We start from the raw sequence: 27643 nt of genomic DNA on the forward strand, positions 1-27643 counted from the left end.
CTCGGGAGACGTGGGGCGAACCAGACCGTTTCCTTTTATTTGTGATGGCTGTGAAGGGTTCCAGGCGGCGTTAAATACCTCACGCCCGCCCATGGTGGAGCTGCCAGCGAGAAGCCGACAAGCTCAGTGCTGCTGACGGACAGAAGGCACACGCCGGGGCCGCCCCGGCTCTCTTCGCGGCCGCCCCGGGGACACCCGGCCGCCCCCCGGCCGGGCGGCAGGAAGCGGGCCGGGGCGCTCATCCCCCCGCCGGGGCTCGGGGGGCCTCAGCGTCCCTCAGCCCTCGCCGGCAGCAGCAGCGGCCGCCGCCATCGACCGCATCGGGCGGAAGAGGAAGTGGCGCCTCGCCGGGAGCCGGCGGCGGTGAAAGGCTGCGCCGGGAGAGCCCGAGCCCGGCCGAGCGGGCGGCGGCTGAGGAAGATGAGGGCCGCCGCGCTGCTGTGGGCCGCGCTGTTGGGCCTGCTGCTCCCGCCGGTAAGGGGTGCGCTGTCCTCGCCGCGGGAGGCGCAGGGGCCCGGCTCCCAGCCCGGGCGGGGGCGGGCTGGCGGCAGGGCCGCGGGTGGCGGCGGGGCCGGCCGGGGGGCTCCCTCTGTCACCCTGGAGCCCTTCCCCGGGGACCCCGTCCCCGTATCTCCCGGCTCCTCCGGCCGGACCCGTGTGTGCCCCATTCTCCCAACGCCTCGGCGGCGGCGCGGCTCTGGAGCCTGTCCCGGGGTCGGGCAAGGCCCCCGCTCCCCCCCCGCTCCCCGGGAGCGCAGGCCGGGCCTGGGCTCCGGTCAGGCCTTGGCGGGTTTGGGTAACAAATCTGCCTGGTGCCGGGTAGATAAAGGCTGATGTTGTTTATAGAGGTACTTAAATCAGGGTGCTGGGGAGCGGGGGAAGCTGGTGGCCTCTGTGTGTGTGTCTCCCGGCTTTCGGCTTGTTCACCTTCAGTGCCATTTTGGTTCCTGTGTGGGGCATCTTTGCAGCTTCTCTCCGCGGGCAGGTGCGTGTCGCTGTGGGAATCTGGTAGATCACCTTCTGCCTCATGGAGCAGGGAAAGGGGGAAGGCAGGAACCTGTGTGATCAGCTTAAGCAGTGTGGAGTGCGTATCGGCATTAAATGCCGCTGTACCAAGTTGTTTTGTTGGGTGTTTGTTTCTTTGTTTGCGTGTTTTCAACATAACTTTTACCTTGTTTTGGTAAGGCAGAACACAGAGCCCTTTCCCATGCAGGGAGTCACCACTGGATATGCTCAACAGTAGGTGCACAGCGCAGTTTGTTAGTGCCTTGAGAATGCCTTGGGGTGAAGTAGCTTGTGTCTCTCTACGCAGTGCTCCCTCGCTGTGTGTGAGCCCCAGGCAGCTCTCATGGGTTGCGTTGGGGTTTTCTCAATGTGGCTTTGCGCCTTACCCCAGTGGTTTGTTGCTGCTGCTGAGGGAAGGGGCTTCTCCTGCCCTCCTGTAAGAGTCCAGGCCCTGTGTCCTGCCTCCTCCTTTGCTCTACAAATGCAGTTGTAGCAGTGGTGAGCATTAGACCTGGTCATTCAGCTTCAAGAATGGTGTTCTGAGACTAACAGCGTGGGGAGTTGGCACTGGGGAAGGCAGTAGGTGTTTGGGGAAGGACCACTGCTGCTCTCTGAGCACCTTCCCCTGGGTTGCAATGCCCGGGGGGAGGGAAGAAGGGAGTTTGTGTGTCACAGGGCTGCTGGTAGAACTATGAAAGGGTGCTCGTTCTGTTCATGCTTAGGTGTTTTTTCCTACCTTTTTACATTTCTGTGAGGTTTATGTTGTAACTCACTATGTACAAAATACCTTCTTCCTGCTCTGTACCTTTGAGTTTCTTGTACATCTTACCTAGACGCTAACTGTGATGGATGTTGTAAATAAAGGCTTGGTTTGGTCTCTGTGTCCACTGGTTCATGTAACTTCCAGTATTCTACAATGCACTCCAAAGCTCAGCAGTTAGCCCGAGCTTTTATCTCTGCAGTGATGGGGATGCGTTAGGAAAAATAAGGATTACAAGGCAGTATGAGATGTCTTCTCCATCAAAGATGATATACAGGAAAACTATATGAGAAAAGTTTAAAGGTAGTAAAGGAAGGAAATATGATGAGGGAACCAGCTGTGAAAAATAGGAAGACGTTTGGAGGTGAGGGGCTGTTGGGAATTGTTTGAACCTGAAGGGAAAGGAGATGCTGATGCCCCTTTAGGTGATGGCAGCTGATGGTGCCTCTGCACCGTGTGCGAACTTTTTTACGCTGGAGCAAGTCTGTCTATGGAAGCAGGTTAATGTGTTCAGGAGCAGTTTTGTGGACACACTCTTAGTCTTCTACTTAAGTAACAAGATTGAAAATGTGCTCAGTAAGAAATTTTTACTTTGCACATATGCTGAGAGTAAAATTTGTTTTATACTATTCAGCAGCACTGCTGACTGCAAGGCCACGCGCCCAAACTAGTAGCCCTTGTCTGTTGTGAAAGAAGGATACTGAAGCAATTGGAAAATAGTAAAACTTCAGCTGGATGCAACAGGATTTCAGTGGGGATGTTCCAAGTGAGGTGTAGCATTTCTCTTCGTTTTTAACTTCCAAATGCTGTCTTTAGAGCTCAGCAATGAATACGTGAGGGCAGACGTCATGCTCATGCTGCAGTCCTCCCACCCCACACCTCGTGAGCAAGAATTGTGTTTCCTGATTCATCCCCAGAGAAGGAAAGCTTGCCAAACAAAACATGCATATCAAATAAGCAAGTAATGGCTCCTTCTAGATAGCCTTATGGTTGTGTAGCATTAACACTTGATTTCTGTGAACCCAGAAAACACGTATTATTCTACTTCGTGAAGCAGAAAGAGCTTTTAATGCATGGAAACATCTGGGGTTTGCACCTATTGGAAGTCTTTATTGCTTTAAGTTGCCATTAGCGTACACTTTTAGGTGAGTGCACTTAAGAGGGAAGTTGATAATTCTTGTGCTGATCATAAATCATGGAACAGCTTATTTTAGCCAACAGCTGAAGAACTGTTATATGTTGAGCAGTTAATGTGCTTGGGCCCTCTGATACAGTTCTCCCAGCAGATGTTCATGCGTTATGGCCAATACAATGGATTCCTCTGAAGAAGGTTTTTTGCTATTCAACCCAGGCAGACATAAACCTCTGAAACAATATTATTACATGGTTTTGTTTTCTCTCAAGTTCTCACTTGCTGCAGAATACTGGTACGCTAGCTGGAGGAGAAATGCCTCTATAGCACTGTTAAAGATTAGCATTGTATATCAGACAAACATTTGGGCTTTCCCCCCTTACCCATGCCTGCTTCTAGCTTAATATCTCAGTGTTCTTTCAGACAGACATGGAATTTACAACAGCATTTGCATTTTTTTTTAATCTATTGATACTTAACTGATATTGAGGTCAGTTTATCTCTCAAGAAAAACAGTTGAAATGAGATCATCTCCCAGTTTTCTTAAAGTGACACTTCTTTGAGATACAAATGACACTTATTTGTTTTGACTACTTTGCAGCTGTAGCTGCATCTAATCCTTAGTCTGTTCATTTATCCACTTAGATACCTGACCTTTGTTAGTGAATTAATGGTTGGGGAGAAGTAGATATCCCTAAAATTATCATAAGTTTTAAAATTCCTATGTATTAGTAAACAACAGAAATCATATTATGTGAGGGAGTCTGAGAGTAATCTTATGAGACACCAGTATTTCCTTAACTGCATTTGCAGTTATTTGATAAAAATATTCTAAGAATTGCGATGTAATACCTTTATTAGTAGGGGAAATTCTAGAGTCTGCAAGGAGGGAAAGACTTTAATCCACTTTCCCATGTACTGTTTTAATTGCTTTCTATGTAAAATTTTACACTTTTTGGAGAGTATCTGAAATAATTTGCCTGGGTTTCTTGATGGTATTCTACTTGGTGACATGTACTGCACATGTAACAAGTACATTGTACTTGTAATGAGGATAAATAGTTTTATACAGTGACTTGATTTTTACTGTTTTTTCCATCCTGCTTTCAAGCTACCCCTCTCATGGAATCAATCATTATGTAAAATAATTAATTGAATAAATTCATTTTCTCCAAACAGCTTTTTCTTTTGTAACGGCTTTTTAGAAGAATATCTTTATACTGATATTCTAAAGTTTGTTTAATTCAGAACTCCCTGGTTTATTGCAGGTAACTGCAGATGAGGGGATCCTGCATGCTTCTGGAAGTGGTGTGCCTCCAGTAACAAAGGATTACTGCATAATTTACAATTCTAATTGGATATCCCTTCCAAAGAGCCTGGACAATGCTGTAAGTAACTTATAATCATATTCCCTAAGGAAACTAGAATGCAATATGAATTTGGATCAGCTGTAACTGGTCTTCAAAATTTTGAGTTAAATAGGCCCTGCATTGAATACTTACCTTTTTGGGTTGTGTGGTGTCGTTGTCTTGCCCCCCCCCCCCCCCCCCCCCATCTCTACAATGAACATTTCTGTACTTTAAAAAGAAAGTTTCTAAAATTTACAAAGGTGATACGCTCTCTGTGCTTAGGACTGGTTTTAAATATGTTTACATATTCAACTGATACTGTATTTTTTTTTTCTTCAGGTGTTATCAGTATGTCCAAGTTTTAGATTTGGGAGTAAAATTTATGTTTATTTGTTTACAAAAATGTTGTAAACTTGTGAAACAGCTGTCTTATGTTGATTCATCAGTCTGATGTTCTGTTTAATTGTCTTGAAAATTTGTGGTGGAATAGGAGATTATTTGGAATGTATCATCAGGTCATGCTTTCTGAGTGTGTGTCTTTGAGCCAAACTGGGGTGTAAGGCCGAAACAAATCTTTTTTATTTTTTCTTTAGGCACTCTTATAAACAGGGAATACTTTGTGTTTGGAAGTGATCAAGGCAGTCTTCTCTCCCTGCCCTCCTGTCATTCATTAGCAGGTTAACTTAATTTGAAACAGAGTAAAAATCGTTTGTCTGCCCCAAACATCTTTGCTCTGCTGCTGTGGCCACAGGGATGTCTTGATTAACTAAAGAAAACTGACAATAATTTAAAAATAATTGTCAATGTGGATTTGAACTTTGAAATAAGGATAGAAATATTTTTTTTTTAATTCTTTTGTAATAAGTAATATGTTATCAGGCTCGCCAACTGTTTTTGAACAAGCATTACACTTCAGGACTCTGGTTATGTTATGTCTGTCAGTGCTCTCTTGGCTTGTGAAGACTGCTGTGAAATTGCATTTAGAAACAGCCAGATATTTCAGCTATACATTGCTGTAAATGTCCCTCCGTATTGCAGGCTGCAGACACTGCTGCTCTGATGCTATATTCCTGAATTAATGATTCCTTTCTGCTGTGCCTCTTTCTGGCAAACCTCAAATTAGGGAGCATAATAATGTCTTCTAGATTAGTTTGCAGTATCAAATTTCCTACTTTCATCACATTCTTCTTCTCTCTGCAGTCTTTCAGCACTCTGGAAAACCTGACTTCTACGGTACTCTGCAATTCTTCTGAAGTTCCTTCTGGCTTAATGAAGGACAAAGCAGTTGTAGTGATGAGAGGAAACTGCACTTTTTTTGAGAAAGCGAGAATTGCACAAAGTTCAGGTGCTAAAATGCTGTTGATTGCCAGTAAACCTAGGCTGGTAAGTTACAACATCTAGTTTTCTTCTGTAGTGAAATAGTGTCTTACCTATTTGGTCTGATGCAGTGTTGTACAGGGTTAGCTGAGAGAAACCCCGAAAGCAGAGGACGCTGCAATGTGTGGGATTCCAACGTGAGCCTTTAACCTCCCCCACAGAGCGCTGTGCTGGCACGACTGCTGGTCTTGAGACCGAGAGGGTCGTTCTTTGTTAGCTCTGTGCAACGATGTCTTATATCGCCTAAAAGTATCTACAGCTGAACCGTATTTTTAATCTGTCCCTTGTATCTTTAATTATGTTTCTGAATGCAAACTCTTGTCTTTATCATTCCCTAATTATAGTGTACTCTGAACTTCCTGTAATCTTAAGTGATATTGTTTTAGACATGTGTGACAAAAATAAGCTAGGAAAATGTAATCCAAAATTAGAAATTAAAAAAGGCATTTTGAGGTATCTCTACAGATACTTCTGTTGCTTTTTTGTTCTGTATTACAGCTGCAATATGTATGTACAGGTATTTGCAATTTATGAATTTCTGTGATTTTCATGAAAAGCTAATCTTGTTTTAAAAGCATGGAGAATAAAACCAGTTTTGATTATCCCTTGTAATGCTATAAAACAAGAACTGCATGAATCCAGATGTGTTGGTAATATCACCTGTTTTAAGTACATCTGTCTTTATTGACCTTTTGCAAAAGGTGATGAATGAGCCCCCCCCCCCCAATACACTGAAATTTAAAGGATAATCTGCTTTTAGGGATCTAACCTGTTTTGCAAATAGGCTCAACATACTTATCATTGACACCTTCTCTTTTAGTCTCCTCTTTCAGATAACAAGACTGGTTTTGAAGATGTGACTATTCCAGTTGCTCTTATAAGATACAATGATATAGTAGATATGGAGCTGGTAAGTAATATAACTTCAGCATGTTATAGTTTGTATAAACTTAGGTTTTTGAACAAATACATAAAATAATTTCAGGTCAGATATGGATGTTTACCTGATTTGAATGTACATAGATACTGTTTTCAGTCTCACAGAAGAGGATGGATATTAAGTTGTGAAATGCTAGTTTTCCTATTCAGGTTAATTTGAGAGACTGATTAATTAGAACACTGAGAATGGGAAACATAATACCTAACTGGAGGGAGGGTAATCTTAGATGTCTTCCTGCTAAACGAGATAAGCAGCCTTCCAGTAGACTTGTATACAATTGCAGATGCCTGACATACGTCAAGAGCTATAGCCCAAGAGGGCTGTTCCTCTAGCACAGAAGCTAGAACAGCTGAGCTTGTACCTACTGGCACGATATCTTTCAGGCAAGCAGTACCTTATCAGGTTGGATCTTGAGGAAGGTTTGAGGTTGTGTTTGTCTTGGCCAGAGGATGAGCTCTATGTAGGGTGACAGCATCTGTTACAGAGCAGTTAGGCAGTATAGTTTGAGTCTGTGGTGAGGTGCCAAGCATGTCTCAGTAAAATGTAGCAGTTGTGGTATCTCCTATGCTTTATAATCAGGGGAGTCTGGTTTGGGGGGGTATTTGGAGTTAGTATTCCTTGATGTGTAATATTAGGATACAGAATATTGCAGAGGGTTTTAAAGAAAACAGTATTGTATCTTTGGTGTGGCTTTTTCTGTTGTTATTTTGTTGTTGTCTTGGTTTTTATTTAGTGTTAAACAGCTTTGCTAGGCAGGAGTTGCACTGCACGTGTTTTTCTGTGAATAGCAGAGGCTAGCACTAACCTGTGTAGCCTTAGCTTCTTGGAGTGAATTTGCACCTCACTTCACCATTTCTGCTCTTAACCTTCAGAGCTGCCATGGGAGGTTGTCTTAGGTAAGTATGCAAACTGAAACCGTGCCTAGATGTATAGGACTTTGGTTGTTTTTTGTCTGTTCCCATTAAAGATTGGTTCTTGCTGGGCATTGACATGACTGAAGGTTTGTGATGACTGTCCCTGTTCTGCCATAGTCTTGATGAATACTGTGTTTTGGGTTGTCCTCTGTCTTCAGATTTGTTCCTTAAAGTAAGTTAAGTGTTGTTTCCTTAGTTGAGTGGTTTTAAGATATGCCCTGCTAACATGAAAAGGAACTTGGCCAAGGTTAGATCCCTTACTTGTTCTGTATCTTCTCTGCACCACTTGCAGGTGCTGCTTGGGGTGGTGTCATGTGGAATCACTTCTGTGCAGCTATAGTAATTCACTAGTGTAACTTTGCTAGTGGGTTAGTGTGCCAGATGATGTCTCATACTGCTGTTGAATCAAAGAACTCAGTTTTGTCTTAGAACGAGACTGCCTTCATAAAAGCAGTGAGGAACACAGCCTAGACTACAAATGATCCTTTCCTAGTTCTGATGTAGGCCAAAGCCTTCTGTCGTGTCACTGGCAGCCGTCGTTTTGAATGATTTGTGCTGCTTAAAAGCTGTCAGCCATTCTACTCTTCCTCCTACACTTGTATTTCTGTTTTAACTCTTTCCAAAGCTTCCAACTTTCTCCTTTTATTTAGAAGAGAGAGACAGCAGCAGTCTGAGGGTAGCTAGTTTGTATAAGCATTCTTAGAAGACTTCACCTCTGTTAGCTTTCACCATTTGAGTATATTATGAGTCTTGATAGAAACAGCAGACTGTTACAAACCTCTTAGTAAGGGGACAGCTCTCTTGCAGAGTTGTTACCTGATGCGATGTATGTGATTCTAGTGCTCCCTGTGGCAGAAGTTGCGACTTTGCAAGTTTCTAGTGAAGACCACAACAATAGGAACAAAAGGAAACAATCACTCTAGATTCTAATGTGAATTATACTTTATAAAATTTATGAAACTTAAAGGAAAAACAGGACTAAAATATGTTGGAATTGAATACTAAAAATGTATAAGCCTTTAGGTTTCTTGGTTTTTTTCACTCTTTTGGTCTGTTTTGTATTTTCATTTTTTGGGGGTTCTGTGGTTTTCTGTTTGTCCTTTTTTTTTTTTTTTTTTTTACATACAGGATGCTGTAATTTGCATAGGGTTTTTTTTGCCTTTATCTAATGTTATGTTCCACTTCATACAACTGCAATGTTTCCCTAGAATTTAATTCTTTCTTGTTTTCTGAACTTTTATAACTTCAGGCAAAGGAATGATTCTGACTTCTTTAGCATGCAGTGAGGTTAACATCTGTAATTAGATAATTCAGATGCTGAAATGAATCAGCTTTCTTCATTTATCGCCAGTGTATTCCACTGCACGACTCAGCTTCCCATTCAGCCTCTCTACTGCATGTTTCATCTTCCTGTAGCCAAACCTGCCTGGCATGTTCATCTCTTCTCCTGCTTTCATCCCACATGCAGGCTGTAAACAAATCTCTTTTCCTGCTGCATCTCTGAAGTCTGTTTTCACTGCAGGATTGCTTTAGATGCCGTGACTTACTTTGACTGCAACAGCAAACCTTTTTTCCCCTACCACCTTCCATTTCCTGTCAAATGATTATCTGTTGTTTCCTAAATCTCATCTTTCAGTCAAATGGAAGCATCTTGGGTTTGCTTTCGAGATTTTTGTACAATTTGGTATCAATTATATCTCTGTGCTCCCTCCCATCATCTTCAGTGTCCCTCACCTGATTGTTGTGTTTTTTTTTCAGTTGGTCTTAAACTTTTAAGTAGCGTGAAATTGCTTTCTTTTCTTTTGAATCCATCTCAAATCATGTTCATATAAAGCTATTAGTACATAACTTTCTGCCACCTTGAGTTTTCACTGTGTCCTGTCTGAAGCATCGTTCTTATATCTGAACTGTGAGTTTTGTGGTTTCAAGAGCTAGACCTCTGATGATACCTCAGAGGACCTGTGAGTTTGTATTTCGAGTCGATTGACTCAGATGTGCTTTCCCGCAGAGCAGACATCTTTGATATTACTTGGTATATTTGGGGGATGAAAAACATTTGGGCTAGAGGCACAACTTCCCAGAAGTGTTGAAAGAATACAAAAAAGTATCATTTGGCCTTGTGGTATCCGTATGTTTCCACAGCAGTAGTAATAGGGTTGTTTTCAAAGCTGACCTTCCTGGAAGGGAGCGTGGAAAGCATTGCTTCTTTACAATGACTGGGCAAGTATATGGGATGTCTTGTGCAGTAAGTTGAAAACTTGCTCTCAAGCCTTGTGTTGGTTAAGAGCAGAGAAATCATTATGTGCATCTTGTTGGAAAATAAGCAATACAATTTATTTTTTTGTCCTAACGAACCAACTTGCATGTTGTTTTTCAGACACTCGGAAATGAAGTTAATGTGACTCTGTATTCACCACCTTTGCCAGAATTTGATTACAGCATGGTTGTCATCTTCCTAATTGCCGTGTTTACAGTGGCACTAGGAGGCTACTGGAGCGGAGTAGCAGAACTGTAAGTTTGTTAAACAGAACTGCTTAAATTACATGGACTACAAATTTTGTGAAAACTGTCTCTCCGATCAGTTGAGAAATTATATTCTTTTAGGTTGGCAGTTAAAAGATTAGAAGACGTGGGTGCAATTAGCTGCTTTGCCATGAAATGCTTGAGCACTGCAACCTTTGAAAAATCACGCAGGTCTTTGAGGAACCTTGAGTAGTATATTGTAAAAGTCCCTGGGGGATAATGCAGCTCTTGGGAGGAGGAATGAGTTAACATTTTGACAAATTACCAAATACCCTATAAGTAACATCATAGTACTCCAATATCCATGATAGATAGTAGGTATTTCAATGACTCCTTTAAAATCCAGTCATCTGAGAGGTACATACGTAGCTGTATGTACTGTCCACATTGGCAGGGATCTGCTTGATCCCAGCTGGCTACGCAGCACCCTCTGGGACATCTCTCCACTGCATTCCTGTCACTAGGAGCCCTGCGGAACGTGGTTGGGTTGTGTCTGGGTGGCTCCAGACAGTTAAAAGTCCAACCAGGCTTATCTGCTTCAGCTTTGTGTGTTATCTGGTGGAGCAAGAGAGCAGGTGCAACGGCAGCTCTAGGCCTAGGCAGGGGCAAGGAGGCAGCAGCAGTCCCTGTGCCGGGAAGGGAGGGAGTGGAAGCGGAGAATTGGGCAAATGCAGGGAGAAGAGGGGCAGTAGGGGATCCTGCACCGTGCTTGAAGGGTGTGCGGCCTTGTTTTGTGAAGTGAGGCACACTCAATGCACAGAACTGTTTTTAGTTTGGGGTTAAACTGGATGTGGCCGGCCTTTCATAGCATGGTGTTATTCTGCAGTATTTCTTGGGTGTCTGCGTACGTTGAACGGGCTGGTGTGCATTGCTACCGAGGGCTTCCCTTCTCAGTGCTGTTCTAGGGCTGTGCTCCCCAGAACAACAGGGAGTGTGGATTGTATGTGATAACAACAGGTTCCTCTTTCCCACTAGTTATGCAAATCTAGTGATTTTAAAGAGATTAAAGAAGTAGAAGGGGAGGGTGTGTGTGCGTGTTTCTTTTTTTAAAGGTTGGATCCGATTATGCTGCTTTTTTACCCTACAGTGCTGTAGGGTGTGGCTGCACTGCATGCTAAAATAACAAAATGTGATGCTGTCTCTCATATTGAAAAATACCTCGATGTAATTATATTAAACTTGTTATAGTGCACTTTCATAAATCTAGGATGAGCTTTTTTTTTTTTTTAAAAAGCTGCTTATTCAAAGCATGTCCTCTGAGAAGGTGATTCATCTAATGAATTGCCTTACTCCTGTGGGTTTTTCTCTTTTGAAGGTAGCTGTTTCAGTGCTGAATTCAGCATTTTGTAGGTAGGTCCTGGGATTTGTCAGGAACGTGCTATCTGATGGGCAAGTTGCGCTAGTGTCTGTACTAAAGAGCAGTAGGGCTATCTGCTCAAAGAACAAACACAACAATTTAAGTCTCCTTATTTTGCATGGTGAGGTATAAACGTGGAGTATGTATGCATAGAAATATTACTGCCAGTGAAAATCCCAAGTTACACCTCCTCTCTTTCACTTACTCTGTAATTATGGGGTGTAAAGGTAAAAGACATAGTTCTTAGTTAGCTTCATTCTGCTAACATGAATGGATTTTGCAGGCGCCTAATGTCTGTAGTTGAGGTTTTAAACCAGTGGGTAATACCCGTGGTTTTGATTTATCATAGTCATATTTATCAGATTGACTACGTTTAGCCAAAGAAATTTTGTAGTCAGAGGTGATGCGTTAATAGAGTTGAGCATGTGCATCCTGAAAGTGAGTTTAAGAATTTTGGTATTGGACTGTTTTTCCTCACATGGATCAGGGTTTTGGTCGGGGGTACTCCCTAAAGTTGGTAATCACTACACAATTGGAAAGGAGGGCAGTTCAGAATCTTTTCCTTGTGATCTATGCTAGGTTAGAAGTTCATATCTCCATTAAAAAGTGGAGAGAAACTCAAGCATACGGTCTTTCTGTGTTTTTAAGTCTAATAATGGTACGAAGGGTTAGCCTGAAATGCTGTCACTCTAAATGCTTCATAACCAAAAATTCTGGTCATAGTAAAACATTTTCATAATCTGTCATCTGAGGTAAATGTGTTTGTTGCTTTCTTAAAACAGTGAGAATTTGAAAGCAATAGCGAGTCCTGGGGAGAGAGAAACAAGACGGAAGAAGGAAGAAAATGTTACTTTCACCCCTGTAACTGTTATCTTGTTTGTTGTCATCTGTTGTGTCATGCTGGTCTTACTTTATTTCTTCTACAAGTGGTTAGGTAAGAAACAATGGATAATCTCATTTGACTTATTTTTCTGCATGACCTTATTAGGTGTCTACAGCTGAAAGGCCTGATTATTAACTAAAATTAATGTAACTTTTAAAATTGTTCTCTCTATGTACAGGTGGAGGGTTGTAAAGATATAGTTGCTCCTTAAAAAAGAGAGAAGCTTTCTTCCACTCTCTTACAAAGGTTGCTTTAACAGTGCTTATTCTGACTGAAGTAATGTGGAGGAGAGGGGACTAGTGACTAGTAAAAAAAGTATATGATGTGTGTCGACATTCTTGGGAGGATGGCAATGATAACTTAGTAGTGTTCAGAGTGAAAGCTTTTGTTAGGTGTTGCTACACTGACGTTGAGTTTATGGTTGCAGTGTCTTAATTAAAGTACCAGTTGAAATGGCATTACCATAATGGAATAAACTCAAGCATACTAGCAATAAGCTAATTTCTTGAATTGCGCAATTCCAGTAAAATATAGTTTCCAATCTGTTGGTTGACTTTTATTTTTTTTTCCTGCCCTCAAATCATGCAACCAGAAAATGTACACTGTTATAAATTACACTTTTTAGTATGAACAATGTAACTTTCATTCTGAAAGCTTTGTAAATTGACTCTTTCCTAGAATTTGTTACCAGTTAACCTCCCACTTCTGCAAAAGAAAATTCACCATCCTGACTCTTGATTTTGTTTACCTTTTGTTATCTTGACTATGGGCAATGCTACCTTTGCTAAACTTGTCCCATGAAAAGACTGATGAACCTTTTAATGTGATCAAAAGGTTTAGATTGAAAGTTTTACTGTTTACTCTGAGATGTTTCATGTGAGATGTAGGAAGATATGGAGAAAGAGGCCTCTTAAAGGAGAAAGGGAGAGGAGTAAATTTGGTTAGGGGGACGAAGAAATGTGAATGGTTCAAAGAAGATACATAATAGCTTTTTGCTAAGAAGCCTTAGTTCTGTGCGCTTTGGAGCAGATATAGATGAAATTTCGTGAAGGTAAAGAAGCTGTTACCATGATATGACATGCTGTCCCAGGGAAAAGTCTGTATTTAATTAAATACAAGCAACTAAAACACCCCCGCTTTGATATGTCACTACTATAGTGTGTGAATGTAAATCCTAATATCAGTACTTGGAGTTATGATCAATTCTGTAACCGCAGTACTAGGGAGGGAGTGTTTCCCCGCACAAACCCAGTTGCAAAGCTGAGCTCTGTGATGGAGTTCTCTATCTCTTTTTGTAAGTATTCGGGCATTATTAATTCTGCACTGTTGCCTCAAAACTTGCGATTCCCTAAACAGATGATTTCTTAGCAAATTCAGAGGAACCTGGTGCGCAAAACTTCTTGTTTTGCCTGTTGGGGGCTTAACAGATCACAATGGCACACAATCCTGGTATAAAATCCACCTTTCTTCCCTTTTTTTTTTTTTTTTTTTTTTTCAGTAATCTCCTTACAGGTATCAGAATTGCTTTCTAGCCAGACTTTTGCTACCAAAAAAAACCCCAAACCTAACCCCAGCTAGAAAACAACTGGTTTTACTGTTTGGCCGCATTTCAGGGTGCTTACCATAAATTAGAATACACAATATACTATAAGTTAGAACATGGAATATAGTGGTTTTCCCTAACAAGGTGGTTCCTAACTACATAGAAAGTTTTGGAAGGGATAGGGTGTTTAGTATCTTAAAATGCTACTAAAATAATCAGTCAGATCTTGAAGATGCTGAAATTTTTATGCATAAGCAGCCAAGGTGATTAAAGGGAAAATTTGGAGTGAGGAGTATTATCAGAAATTGAGAAAGCTGGTAGAAAGATTTCAATTAAAAAAAAATTTCAAAATTCAAGTCTCTGTTTGATGAGAACTCTTGTGGCAGAGACATTTGGAATTCAGCACTTTCTGTAATCAGCTGACTGTCGTCTCCAGTGACTGTATTGAGCAGTGCTATAACTGAGCAGTTTATATGAAATGTACATTGTTGTGTTTGGTTCCTGTTTGCTGTTTTTTTTCTATTGTATTTCATCACTGATTCCCATCTTCCATTCTTTTTAGTGTATGTTATAATATCAGTCTTCTGCTTGGCATCTGCAATGAGTCTATACAACTGTCTTGCGGCATTAATAGGAGAAATCCCACTTGGGCAGTGCAGGTATTGTACACCTTTCAATTATTATATATTTAAGCTTTCTTTTGGGTCTTTTCTGGTTGCTACACAAAGTAGTGTGAAAATGCAAGAATGCTTTTACAAATTGTTTCCTGTATGGTTTAGTGTGTGTGATCATTAAAAAAGAAAATTACAAGCTCCTTTAATAGATATTAAAGGTATCTGTAGCATAATCAACAGTTAAAATAGTGTTGTGGGAGATTTGCTGCATTATCTTTATTTGAAAGCATTGCTATAATCAAACTTGAAAGGCTCTGCTTGGCTGTCTGAGCTTGGTTTTACAAAGTTGTCCTTGCCTGTAGGGTGTGCTCACTTTGTTTTTCAGGGAAGTCTGAAAGGGGGGTTCCTGCACTTTTGGTCCTGTTTTGAGCAAGTACTATGCTATAGGCAATAGAGGGTTGGGTTTTTTTCCTCATGTTAATCTGTACTGCACCTGTGACAGACCAAGTTTTAAGTTTCTATTCTGAAGGCAACACATCGCTCATGTCCTCTGTTGTTAGAAGTTAGCGGTTACAGTCCTAACACAGGCAGCATGTTACCAGTGTACACGTAGCCTCTTCTTACTACTCCAGGTTAAATATCCTCCAGGTATTAGTGAGTATGGGAATGTCTTTGTTTTTCTCTGCTGTATTTTCACTTTAAAAACCCCTACATTTAATGCCACAAACGGTGCCTTTCCCCAAATGGACAAGCTTATAAGCTTGGAAGCCTAAGACTATGTTTGCGTATGACTTAGTGCAGGATATTAATGACAGATGATCCAGTAGCACATCAAAGGTGGAGATCGGGTAGAAAAGACAGCAGGTTTTGTGTAAGCTGCAGGATAGGCGTTACTTCTGTCAGTTAACACCAGTTCAAGAACTGTCCCAGAAAACTGAGTAGGCAGTGGAAACAGATATTGGCTCACAATTTTGCAATACATAGTTATTCCATTTTTAATCTTGTATTATGTGTCCTAAAATTCATCTTCCCGGCCACCACCCCTTTCTGGAATCGTGACATGACTGTTCCTCACTGACATAGTCCTGTGGGCATAATTGTTACATGACAGAAATGGATTAAATTCATCTCCTTGCTGCCTTCCCTGGATGTGTTTGCTAAAATGAGGACTGGCCATCAAAGCCCAACTTGGTTTACTATCTGTGGGCGTGTTTTTAATGCAGCCCAGAGAAGGACTGATTCTGCAGTTGCCAGAACAAGGCCGCCTGAGCCCTGACGGAATGAACGGGCAAAGGAGAAGCTCTCATGATGGGAACACCATCTCAGCTGAAGGACCCACGATAGCACGGGCATGTGTTTCCGCTGTTGCAGGCTTTCTTTTTTTAATTTAATTATTTTCTTTCAGGATTGCATGTTGCAACAAAAGCATTGAAGTGAGGCTTATTTTTCTTGCTGTATTCTGCATAGCAGCAGCTGTCGTCTGGGCAGTGTTTCGAAATGAGGATAGGTGAGTGACGCATTCTGACTTAAAAGAGTAATAGGAATAATTGTCATTAAGGAACTTCCCATCATATAACTAATCCAGGAGCATAGCATCCTTCTAAACTCCAGTGCTGATTTCAAAAAAAGTCATGAAAGTATTTATGAAGCTTAACAAGCATGGGAATAATGGAGAACAAAGCTATACAAATGAACTGTGCGGTAATTTGAAGCTACAAAAAATTATAAAGATGAGGAAGAACTAGCTTGATTGCTAATGATTGCCGCAGAAGGAAAAAAGTGAAAAAAATAGCATAGGGACCATAGACCTATGCTTCCTGTGGTCCACTGGAAGCAAAGGACCGCAAGTACACAAATATTATAATACAATCCAAAGAACCACCTTGAGCCAGACGTTAAGTAGGGCTTCCAATCAAGTGAGCAGTCGTACAAGTGAACACTGAGGCCCTGTTATGGCCTCTGTTCAACTCACTTTCTCTGTAGTACGGTGATGAAGAAGTTACCTATTGATGACCAGAGGCTAGTGTAAATTGGCTGTCTTGAACTAGTATTTTTGTGGTTTCGGAAGCAATACTTCCTAAAAACAAATTTCTTGCTTTCTGATCCATTTTTGCAATCTTGTTATTTCCAGCAAAATCCAAAATCATTATCGCACTTACATTCCAGCAGTACTTTGAACAATGTGTAAAAATGTGTTCTTATTTTTAGGTGGGCTTGGATTTTGCAAGATATTTTGGGAGTTGCTTTCTGCCTAAACTTTATTAAAACACTGAAAATGCCCAACTTTAAGGTACTGTAAGTTGCTTACCTTAAGAAAGTATTCTAATGCCATGAATCTGTAAGTTTAGTGCCAGGAAGTAGGTTTTCAACGCTCAGGAAATATATATGAAATAATATCTTTACCATTTTTAATAATTATTAAAATAAATGAATCCTGTTCTAAATTTTATGCCAGAATTAAAACATGGGGGTGTGTGCGGTGTTTCTCCTTCCTTTTATTTTTTTTTTTTGAATGTGGTGGTACAGTAATGGCACTAGAATCTAGCCATGCAGTCCTTGAAAGCCTACGCTAATAGTTTCTTCTTTTTTTGCCAGTCCTGTGTGATACTTCTAGGCCTTCTCCTTCTATACGATGTGTTTTTCGTCTTCATAACACCATTTATCACAAAGGTATGTCTGTGGTTTTATTTTAAAGATAATTTCAAAAATGTTGTCTGGTTGCTGGGGCAATATTTTTGTCAAACGCGTCAACGTTTTCAGTATCCTTGATGTAGAAATGCTGACTTACTTTTCTTTTTCTCTATTTAAGACAGCAGCAGCCTAAATTTTCATCTTGTACGGGCTATAGAGCATAATGCTTGTAGATGTGCCATAAATTTTGTTAAATGACGAAGGTTTCAGCAATCACCTGGCCAAAAGTAAGCTGTCCCCAATTGTGTGACAGTGTGATGCTGAGAAATTACTGTCCTCCAGTTTTCTTCCTTCTTTTGCTTTTAACGCCCGTATATTGGGACCTGCTCTAGGACTTTCTGCAGTCCTCATTTGCAGCGTAGTATGAACTTTGTGCAAGCGCACCTTCTTTTATTTTGAAGCAGAAAGCTCACAGCAGAAAAAGCTGACATGTTTTTATCTAAACTTCCAGCTACATCTAGTGGATTTGTTGTCTGTTTTTTTTAAAAAACAGTTATTTTAGGCTGGACTACATGTTTTTAATGCAAAACAATACTGTATAACACTGTACGATACTAGTGCCTTCCTTTTGATATTCACGATTTTTTCAATCCTGAATTATAATATGAGGTACAAGCAGGTTTTGTAAATGTAGTATGAATGTTTTGGTATATTAAGCCACTAACTTTTGAAAAATAACCTTAATTTCAGAACGGGGCAAGTATAATGGTTGAAGTTGCAGCTGGTCCTTTTGGAAACAGTGAAAAGGTATGAACAGTTGTTTCAGTATGTGCAACATAAAAATACTGACACTGCGTAGCTAATTCATAGTGTGCTTTTCGGCATAACTTTCTCACAAAATATAGCCAGCTGCTTCTATTTTCTTTTAAGTATTAAATACCTGTTGACTTGGGTTTGATTGTAGAATGATGGAAACTTGGTGGAAGTCCCTACTGAACGCTCAGCTCCCCATGAGAAAGTAAGGATTGTATTTCAGATACTGGATTTTTAAATGATTCCCTCTGAAAAGACTATTCTTTTGGGGAAAACCTGACTGTCCAAATTTCTCTTCAGGGCCTGGAAATCATTGATCAATACTCTATATAGTTAGGTTAATAATCCAGACTTGTTATTCCCATTATATGGTTAAATGTTGTTTTAACTTTTTTTTTGGTGTGTGCATATTATTTGTAAAACTGAAATTCCAGTTTACCTGTTGCCTTAAGCTTTATCCACTGTGTTGGTTTCTGGTTTTTACTTTAGGTTCTACCTACTTTGAAGTTCTGCATTAACGATAGCTTAATTATTTTGAAACTGTTTATGAATTTAAGCAAGCAAACAAACAAATCCAAAACACCAGGATGCTTTAGATTAGATTTATGTGGGCTTTTGAAATACTGTTTTCCAGTTACCTGTGGTTATTAGAGTGCCTAGACTTGAATACTCTGCATCGACACTGTGTGACATACCATTTTCATTGTTGGGTTTTGGAGACATTATTGTCCCAGGTGAGCAAAAGTTTTTGGCAGTTGTAACTTATGGTTAAATATTTGGGGTTTGATTCTTGACTGACTTATATTGGAGTTTATTCTACAAAGTTATTACTAAATGAAATGCAGCAGTTGGCCTTGATCTGTCAGTGCAGAATACAACAAAAGCCACAATATAAGAAAGCTTGTATTTCACAGAACACTTAAACAGTGAAGGGGTTTTGCTTTTCCAGGGCACTGTACTGTGTAAATACAAGTCCCACAGATAAATCCAGTTGTCAGTATTAATTAAATCTCATTGAAATCTCACAGAAAGTAAATATTCTGTGACTTCACAGTATTATCATATCCTAGACTACCTAATTTGAGGTGAGGTAACGGAAAATGTATTATCAAGTTTTTCCATCTTGCTCAGAAGAGCTGAATTTTGCCATAGTTGGAGTCTTGAGCAAATTACTTAAGTCAGGCACAAAGCACCATCTCGTGAACAGCATGCAGGCAAAACTGCTGATTGTTAAGCGCGAGCATTAAAATCCTACTGAAGGAAAGTATTAAAACTAGGTCGTTACTCTTCTATATTAGAAAATTGAAAATAGTGTGATGTAATTAGCTTGCTTAAAAAAAACAAAATGTTTTAATACTAAGCTCACTTGGCTCTTATTTCCATTATGGCTTTGGTTTTCAAGACTTACTGTAAGATTTCTTAAACTGGTTCTTGGCTTTCCAGAAATAAATGGGAAGAAGATAACATACAGTAATGGGAAGTCTTACTATAAATTCTTTTTAAGCTGTTTTGACTTGGACTTCATTAACCCTTTTTTTTTTTCTTTGTCCTCCTTCAAGGGCTTCTGGTTGCCTATTGTCGAAGATTTGATGTTCAAACAGGTTCATCTTCTGTATACTACATTTCGTGTACCATAGGTAAATCATGTGATGTTTCAGCACTGTCAGTCTTCATGCTAGCTTTTTTTAAATGGCAGAATTAGATACCTTTCTTCACGTAAAGGTTCAATGTTGTCAAGAATCTATTTATAATCTCTTTTTAATGTGCCTGCCCATATTTAAGGTGAGTATTCTTTATGGTAGTCAGTTGCTTTGAGAAAGCTTGCAAATACAGAGCAACCTGTTATCCCTCTTCTTCAATTATATTAACAAGGAAGATATTACTTTAAAAAAATTAATAATTCTGGCTTACTCAATGAGTGACTTAATTTAAAAATTCACTTGTTCTTGATTGTATGTGTATAAATATCTTTTTATAGCTTATGCCATTGGTATGGTGCTGACTTTCATTGTTTTGGCATTAATGAAGATGGGACAACCTGCCCTTCTCTATCTTGTACCATGTACACTCATTACTAGCTCACTTGTGGCTTGGAGACGCAAAGAGATGAAGAAGTTTTGGAAGGGCAACAGTTACCAGGTAGGCTGGATGCCTTCAGTATTTTGTTGTTAATTCCTTGGAGTATGTGCTTCTCTAAGTACTTGGTAATATATCACTTGCAATCCAATTTTTGCTAGTCTTCATGTTACCTTTTGGAACTAATATGGAAAAATAGTCTCTACTCTTAGAAAATCTTAGTCTAATAGTTGACATGGTGGAACAAAGATTAAGGGAGATGAAATAGCTGGTACTCATGGGAAAAAGTAATTTGTTCAGGTTTATTTTCTTTGAAATGTTTTTTCATGTTTTAACATTCCTCAGCTATCATCTTGATGTGGTTTAACATAAGTCATTGAACTAAGCATGCAGATTCCAATCTGCAGTAGTGCTGTATTAAGAGACAGTTCAAAAAAGTTGGTGACCAACTAGAACTTTAGAAACTTTCCGTGCATCACTGGTGTCCTGCATCATCAGGATTATATGGAGTATTCAGCAACAAAATAGCTGGGTGGTTATACAATTGTTTTCTATTGCAGTGCGCACTGTGTGCACGTTGCCCCCCCCCCCCGATTTGCCTTGCTGTAATAACCAAGTGTGCCAGTAACCCTTGTGAGCTGGCATTTATCATAAGACAGACCAGTCTCGAGGTTACTCTAAATTTTTTCTGAGACCTAAAGTCTGTTATTGTTTGAATTGAGAAACTATCACCTGTATCTAGGCTGTGTTGAACTCGGCTCAGAGAATGACAACCTGTTGCAGGGGGAGGTGGGTGAAGTTGATGGTGGAAAGGAGCAGCTCCTGCTTTACCAACTTCTGGATTGCAAGGTTTAAGTGAACCAGGGAAAGTCAAGTGGTGGTAATTCTTGTAAATGTAAAACTGCAGGTGTGCGGCTCCTATAGTATTATCAGCTAAAGGCTACCTTTTGTTGATCTAACTAACATTCTACACCTGCTGCAGCTCGAGATTGGCTAGGTACAAAATTACTCGGGAGATCTTCCGCTTTAACTAGATACCCTGTCTTTTTGTCTATAGAAACAACTCTTCTTCTTTCATAGGTCCAGTGAATAAAAATGTTTCTCTGTAGCTCAGAATGAGTTTGGCTTACCATGCATTTGTGTATAAATTGGTGACTGTTTGCTATTGCAAAATAAACAGTGTCACATGTATGAAGCCCAGTAACTCTGGGTCTGTTGCGGGGAAGAAGCTTTTCGATTTATTTTCCTCACTTGAGTTGTGAGTAAGATTGGCCCAAGTAAATCTGGCAACTGTCTTTAGCGACAAAAATTTCTTGCACTTTTCATAGCAAAACTCATACTTGGAAGAATTATGTTGCCATAGTAGTTATTTCATGTCCTTTCAACTGCTTTCTTGAAGGATTAAAACTGCTCTGAACTTCAGCTTGTTTTGAGGTCAGATGACTTCATTTCTGGCACAATTTAAAATGTTCATTTCCACCCCCACTCCACCACCCCTGAATTAGACTTGTCTGTGATTGAACACCTCTGGTAACTTTACTAACTCCTATTTTTCTATAACTTTCTGAAGAGCATTTCTATGTTATTTTTTTTCCAGAGGGTGTTATTTAAGCTGCACCCTCGGAATGCTGCAGTGTTGCTCTTTCTCATGTGTTGTTCCCCCCACATAAAGCTGTAATTTGAACTGTCCTAAATGAACTTACAAACAAACACACACACACACAAAAAAAAAACAAACAAACAAAAACCCACACAAGCCCAGGGTTGAAATCTCCAGCTTTCAGTGCTTATTCTGAGGAGGAAAGATACAGAAAGGTGAGAGAAAACTCTTTTTTGCTACAACCATGGTAATTTGGACTGGAGCAGGGCTGCCCCACTGACAAGGGAGACCAGACTTCTGTAGAGGTTTGCTTTGTCCTCATGGGAACAGAGAAACCTTGCAGACTTGTTAGAGCAGAGTGTCCTGAGAATAGGGGTACAAGAGCATGTATGCTGTATCAGGGGACTAAACTTCATGAATGCTGCTGTCTATTTATAGTCCGTTAGTTAGCTTTTTTGAGTTTTGGATTTTTCTGATTGTTGTTGTATATGATTTTAATAATGGAATGAATTTTATTTAGGTATCGGACTCCTCCAGGACGCCTTTGCTACAAGGTGTGATTATGGCCTTCTTTTAATGCAACTTGATTAATCATCTTATGGTTTCCTTTTGTCTTTTTTTTCCCCTCTGCTTCCTCTTTTCATTCTTTTTTTGCATCTGTCATCTCTTTAATTATTCTGAGTAGTTCAATAGAAGAGGGTAGAAGTGAAGACAAGCTATAAATCTACTTTTATGCTGAGTTTTTTTTTTCTTTCTTTGAAGGAATGAAGGAAAACTTAATATAAAGTACCAATGGAGCCATGATTCCTAAGCCTGAAGGCAGGCTTTGGATGCCTCTCTACTCTATAATTTCCCAAATCACTAGGACTGTCTTGAAATATTTAGAATTGGTGTTAGTTTCTCTACTGTTACCTATATGGAAGTCCTTCACCTAATTTTTCTGTGCCGCTGCATTGATGTGAAAACCTGCCTAGTGCTAAACAATAATTTTGTTGTCCTCTGTTATAATATTCAGCATTATAATTTGCCTTTAGTAATCATGCCTACAGTCCCTTTATCATCTCGTTATTCAACAGTATTCTTTATCCCATACTGTCTGCAGTGCTTGCACTGTGATAGGGCGAAAGGATTCGGATCAGCTTTTGTGGTCTTGCTGCTGCACAGCCACTGGACTGCAGTGAGAAGGTTCAACCTTACTAGGCTATAGCTCGTGACTGCTAACAGTAATGGTATTTATTTAACTGTCTGCTGTCTCAAGCACAGCATGGAGAGAGCAATGAAAGCTTTCAGATTTCAACTCCTTGCAGAATTTAAGTGTTTAAACATAATCTTGAATTATAGTCGGCAGTCTAGAGTTATACATCTGCTTATAAAAGCATAGCTTGTCTGCCCTGTGCGCTAAAGACAATTTGAGATGGTGCACTCTGCCTGACTGTGTCTTAAATTCTGGTCTAAAAAGTACTTTTCTCATTAGCTTATTTCTTTTAATAAAGAGTACTTTAACAATTTAAGTCTCATTAAAAAGCCTTAATAATAAATAAATTAGATACAAACCCAAGAAGAGGTTAGGAAGTGGGAGGGGTTGAGGGCAAAATTGAAATCAGATGGCGAGCCTGTATTTTTATAACTTAAAATTCTTCTGTCCTGTTGTGTGCACTTGAGTTCTTGGGTAGGATTGTTAAACTCAGTTTTTCAGTTTCTACTTTGTATGTATGGGAAATACTTGACTCCCTAAGATAGCTCTTAGGTCCCATAATTCTTAGCTGAGAGCATTTCTGTTTCTGCATAATGATGCAGTCTTAAATTCTAGTTATGCTGTGTGTGGCTTTTTTATGGAGTAGTCTTGAGCTGTAATGAGTTGCTGCACACAAAAACATTTTAACTATTCACTGAAGCACAGGGATTTCTTAGGAGAGTAACATACCTACTTTCCTGCCACCAAATGGGCAGTATTGCTGCTGTGAAGTGTGTAATAAAGGTTTTTCTAGGTTGTCTGGATTGCTTACACTCTCGTGTATGCCTGCATGATAAACTAATTTGATACTTATTTCCCAGTTACTGATTTAATTTAAAAATACTATTTGTTTTTTGTATCAGTACCATCTATGAAATCATTTTAGTAACACAATCAAAAATCTAGTGGACTAATGCAATTTTGCAGTCTTCTAGATAGAATAGTCTTGCAACTTTTTAGAGTTTATCAATTTGAAGTGGTTATCAAGCTTTTGTATCTCTCTTTGAAATCATAAGTCAAGAGATTTGTCGTTGGCATGTTACACAGCATGCACCTGCTGTTTAGTACTGTAATTTTAAATCGCATTTTTAGACACTTGCAAATTAATCATAGCTGTAAGTTTTTAAGAATTATGTGAATGCAACATCATCAGAGTGAATCTTGCAGGCAAGTGTGTGCACAAGTACTATGTACTCTTTTACAGGCATGAGTTTGTACTGCCATTTCTAGTTTGGCTCTGTGTGTGTGGTTTTCTGGGGTTTGGTTGGGTTTTTTCTAGTTTTTAATACTTCAACATGTTAGGAGATAGCTTTGTAACTAAAATACATTTATGTTTAACTTGTATTGAAACCCCCCCTTAGAAACTGTTGGGAATTCAGATGTAGGGGAAAAGGTTCTGAATCTCTTCCACTTTAAAAATGTTCATCAGCTCTCTACCATATATGGTCTGATCACTTTGGCTCTTTTGAGGCTTGCAACAACAACTTTGTCCAGGATTTTAGCATGGTACCTTCATCTTGCTGCTGGTTGTTGTAAAGACTCCTGCAGTTTCTGTTGAGGCTTTGAGGATGGGGTTGCCCTGAGACAACCTACAACTGAGATACACTTGTGGAAAAAGCTGCTTAATGCAATGTTACGCTTTTAGAAAGGCATCTACTGTCCTTGACTTCAAGTTGTGAGTTACCCTTCTTCTGTATGGTGGAGAGATTAGAAATGGGGTGGGGTAGCTGCTTTTTTTTTTTTTTTTTAATCTGGCCTCGTAACATTTATGTATATAAAAAAAAAAAAAAAAAACCAAAACCAAAAAACCCCAAACATCCTTTATGCTCTACTAGCCATTTTAGTATTAAAATTAGCTTAAAAATCTGATATATTAAGCAGAGATTTTAAAATTTACATACAGGTGGTATGTCCAGCATAAGTACGTTTTTTACTACTTACCTTGGTGTAGGATTAAGAGAAGAATCTTTGACTTCGGGATACACTGAATTGTTGCAAATAACATTAACTTTTCCTTCTGAAAGCATCTTGTCAATTTAATATGGAAACATTTTATAAAACTGCTTACCAGAACTACCTTCTCTATGCCAGCTGTCAGATGATCCTCCCTAGGATGAAGGAGGATACATGGCATTACTTCATGTAATGTGGTACTGTGTGGGGTGTTTTTGTTGTTCTTTTTTCCTGGAAACAAATACTTCAATCCTCATTCAAAATGATGGTTTGACTTCTGTAGTTGTAGGGAGTGTTTGTCTTTGGGTGACTTTTGATGTGGGGTTTTGGTCACAGTGCAGAGGGAAAGTTCTAGATATACCAAAGTGAATGCAAGCTTGTCATTACCACAGAAACTTGGTATCCACTGCTGGAGTGAGCGTGTGCTGTTGCTGTAACTCAGTTCTTAGGTGTATTGGTGTAGTGCCCGCCTTAATTCTTCTTGACTTAATTCTGACACGTGAAGGGAGGGATGTGGAAGACCTTTTCTGGTTTTAATCAGATTGATATTGTGGCCGCTAGGCTTTCCTAAGCCTTACCCAAGTCCCAGTGACTTGTTTCTGCCTTGGATCGGTCATCTCAACTTACTGCACAGCATGTTGGTGTGTTGGGATTGGGAAACAAATTGTTTAAGAAAACCTGCTTTTAATAAGGTATGTTTGTATACCTTGCAATGAAACAATTCTGTTGGCATAAAAGAAGGTATTGCACAGATGTGGGTCATGGCTAGAGAAGAAGAGAGAAGTTAATGGGACTACTCTCTTTGCCCTGTATATAGAATTATACCACACTAAAGTGCGTATGACAATAGTGTTGGAGCCTGGCTTTGTCTTGCCAAGGTTCTCCCAGCAGGTGCTAGTAAGACAAGAAAGCAATCGTGTCCTCACGGTGTGGAAATCTGCCCATCTTAGAACCCATGCAGTGAGCAGCTGTTTTACAGAAAGACAGGGAGCTGTTTTACTACTAGGCAGGATGTGCCACTATGGGAGAACGTGTGTAGGGTTTTCTACCTTTTGATGGTGAAAGCATTATGCCCTTGTCCTCGTAATCCTGCCACGCTGGGCATATGAGCGCCTTGACACGTTCTGTTTTTCAGAATTAGTTTTACTACTGCTGTTATCTTCTGTCTCTGGTTGTCAGCTATCAAAACTGTCAAATCCTTGGCCTCTTGTTAATTATGCTTAATCCTGAAGCCTGATGGGTCTCAGTTTGTCATGCTAACAAATGCGTGTATTACTTCTGTAATTTATTCAATGCCTTGTCCCAGAGAGGAAACAAGAACCTTCATTGCCCTCTAGCAATACCACAGTGGATAGGGAAACAGGCTGCTTTTCAGTCAGAAGTACAACGTTGTCTTGTGTTATTCAGGTGACCTAACTGGTCACATTAATTGGAAAGTATAATCAGTCTATATAATAATCTGGTTTAGGTTCTCTTCTGTTGTAGGACTTTACAATTCCATTCCCTTTATCCTTTTTAAAATAAAATTTACAAAGAAATGTTGCCGAAACAGGTAGCTTTTACTAACTGTAATATAGCTAGCCTTTACAGTCATGAAAAGAGAAAGTGAGTCTTTTCTATTCAAGCTACTGCTTGCTACCTGTAAATGTTAAGTAGGATCCTAGAATCTACTTGTAGTTCTGCAAACCATGTCTTTGAAAAATTTGCTTAACTTAATTAGGTTTTTCGGTCTCTGTATGTAAGAATTTGAGACACTTTTGACTCATAAGTTTAACTTCTTGTAGAGGACTTGGATTCTTGGTTGGAGAATGCTTTTGTAGTGCAAAGCGGTAGCTAAGAGACCTTTGATTATTTGCCTTGAATGCTTTTCTGATCTATAGAGGAATTCCTATCTGTATGCTGCTAAAATGCACTCTAACACATGTTTAATTATATTTCTCTTAGCTAACAAATACTTTGGACCAATGGGGGAAAAGCAGTATTTCTCAGTATTTCTTTATAAAGAGCTCTCTCTCTCTTTTCTTTTTCTTAAATTTTTCATTTTACATTTAGATGATGGAACACCTGGATTATACAGGAAATGAAGAAAGCACAGCATCAGCCAGTGAACAGCCTGGAGGACAATAACATGTAGGATCCTGATTTGAAATAGTATTCAAATTTTCTACAAATGAATTACAGTAAATTTGGTGACATTTTACAATAGAGTATTTCCTACTCTGCGTAAAAGGATTTTTTTTTTTTTTTACTCCTGCACCTATATTTTTATGGAAAATATTGTTGACATGAAAGTAATCAAAATAGACTTGCATTTTTACAGCCAAATCATAGCTAGTACAACCGTGCCTTATGTCAATTTAAATAAAAGGATATTTTCTATGCAATTTTCCAAATGTGTTTCTATACAGTATATTTTTATAAAAGTTGCTTACCCATATCAGTTTGATGCATTAAATGTTTTCTTAATTTTAAGACTACTCAAGCTTCATTTACAGAAAAAAAAGTACAGTACCCTTCATAGGATTTCTTTCCAGATTTTGAAAGCAAAGATTGATAGTAATGCAACTATAGCAACTAAAGAATAAAACTATAGTTCCATTACTACAAGACTGAATAAACAGTGTGTATCTTAGTCTATGTACATTGCAAGCCATAAAATAGATAACAGGGCAAATTTAGCTTGGGGTTGTGAGTTTCTACCCCTCCCCCCCTGCCCCTTAGTATCGCTGGCTTATTCCTTAATTGTGAAAATTGTTAAGCTTTGATGCAAGTCTTTGGATTAGATACATTGCCAACTATTTCCAAAAAAAAAAAAAGCAAAAGTGGGGAGGTACTTACACAGTGGTCCTGGAAACTTTGGTGCGGTTTCTGGAATAGTTGACAAACAAGATGGTGCAAAAGGCAAGAGAAGTTTTTGCTCAAGAAGTGCTATTCTGGGA

At 39.6% G+C, this 27643-nt stretch overlaps 1 protein-coding gene across 1 annotated transcript; it reads left to right on the plus strand.

The window, feature by feature from the left end:
• The first annotated feature begins 339 nt into the window (after window positions 1-339).
• Window positions 340-27643, plus strand: SPPL2A (signal peptide peptidase like 2A). Its single transcript, XM_082488900.1, has 15 exons — window positions 340-474; window positions 4166-4285; window positions 5447-5629; window positions 6444-6533; window positions 9855-9988; window positions 12140-12291; window positions 14346-14442; window positions 15803-15904; window positions 16606-16687; window positions 16993-17067; window positions 17779-17835; window positions 18476-18575; window positions 19401-19478; window positions 19820-19980; window positions 26757-27643. Exons 1-15 carry the CDS (start codon window positions 421-423, stop codon window positions 26829-26831), a joined length of 1560 nt encoding a protein of 519 aa, XP_082345026.1. The 5' UTR covers window positions 340-420; the 3' UTR covers window positions 26832-27643.

Source organism: Vanellus vanellus (assembly GCF_965231255.1).
Source record: "Vanellus vanellus genome assembly, chromosome: 11".
NCBI lineage: Eukaryota > Metazoa > Chordata > Aves > Charadriiformes > Charadriidae > Vanellus > Vanellus vanellus.

What these genes read in the sequence shown, in the direction of transcription:
- SPPL2A (XM_082488900.1), top strand. Translation starts at nt 421, where the DNA reads ATGAGGGCCGCCGCGCTGCTGTGGGCCGCGCTGTTGGGCCTGCTGCTC. An exon ending in TGAAAATGCCCAACTTTAAG is followed by an intron (nt 16,688 to 16,992) that starts GTACTGTAAGTT and finishes TTTTTTTGCCAG; the next exon opens with TCCTGTGTGATACTTCTAGG. An exon ending in CTTTTGGAAACAGTGAAAAG is followed by an intron (nt 17,836 to 18,475) that starts GTATGAACAGTT and finishes ACTGTTTTCCAG; the next exon opens with TTACCTGTGGTTATTAGAGT.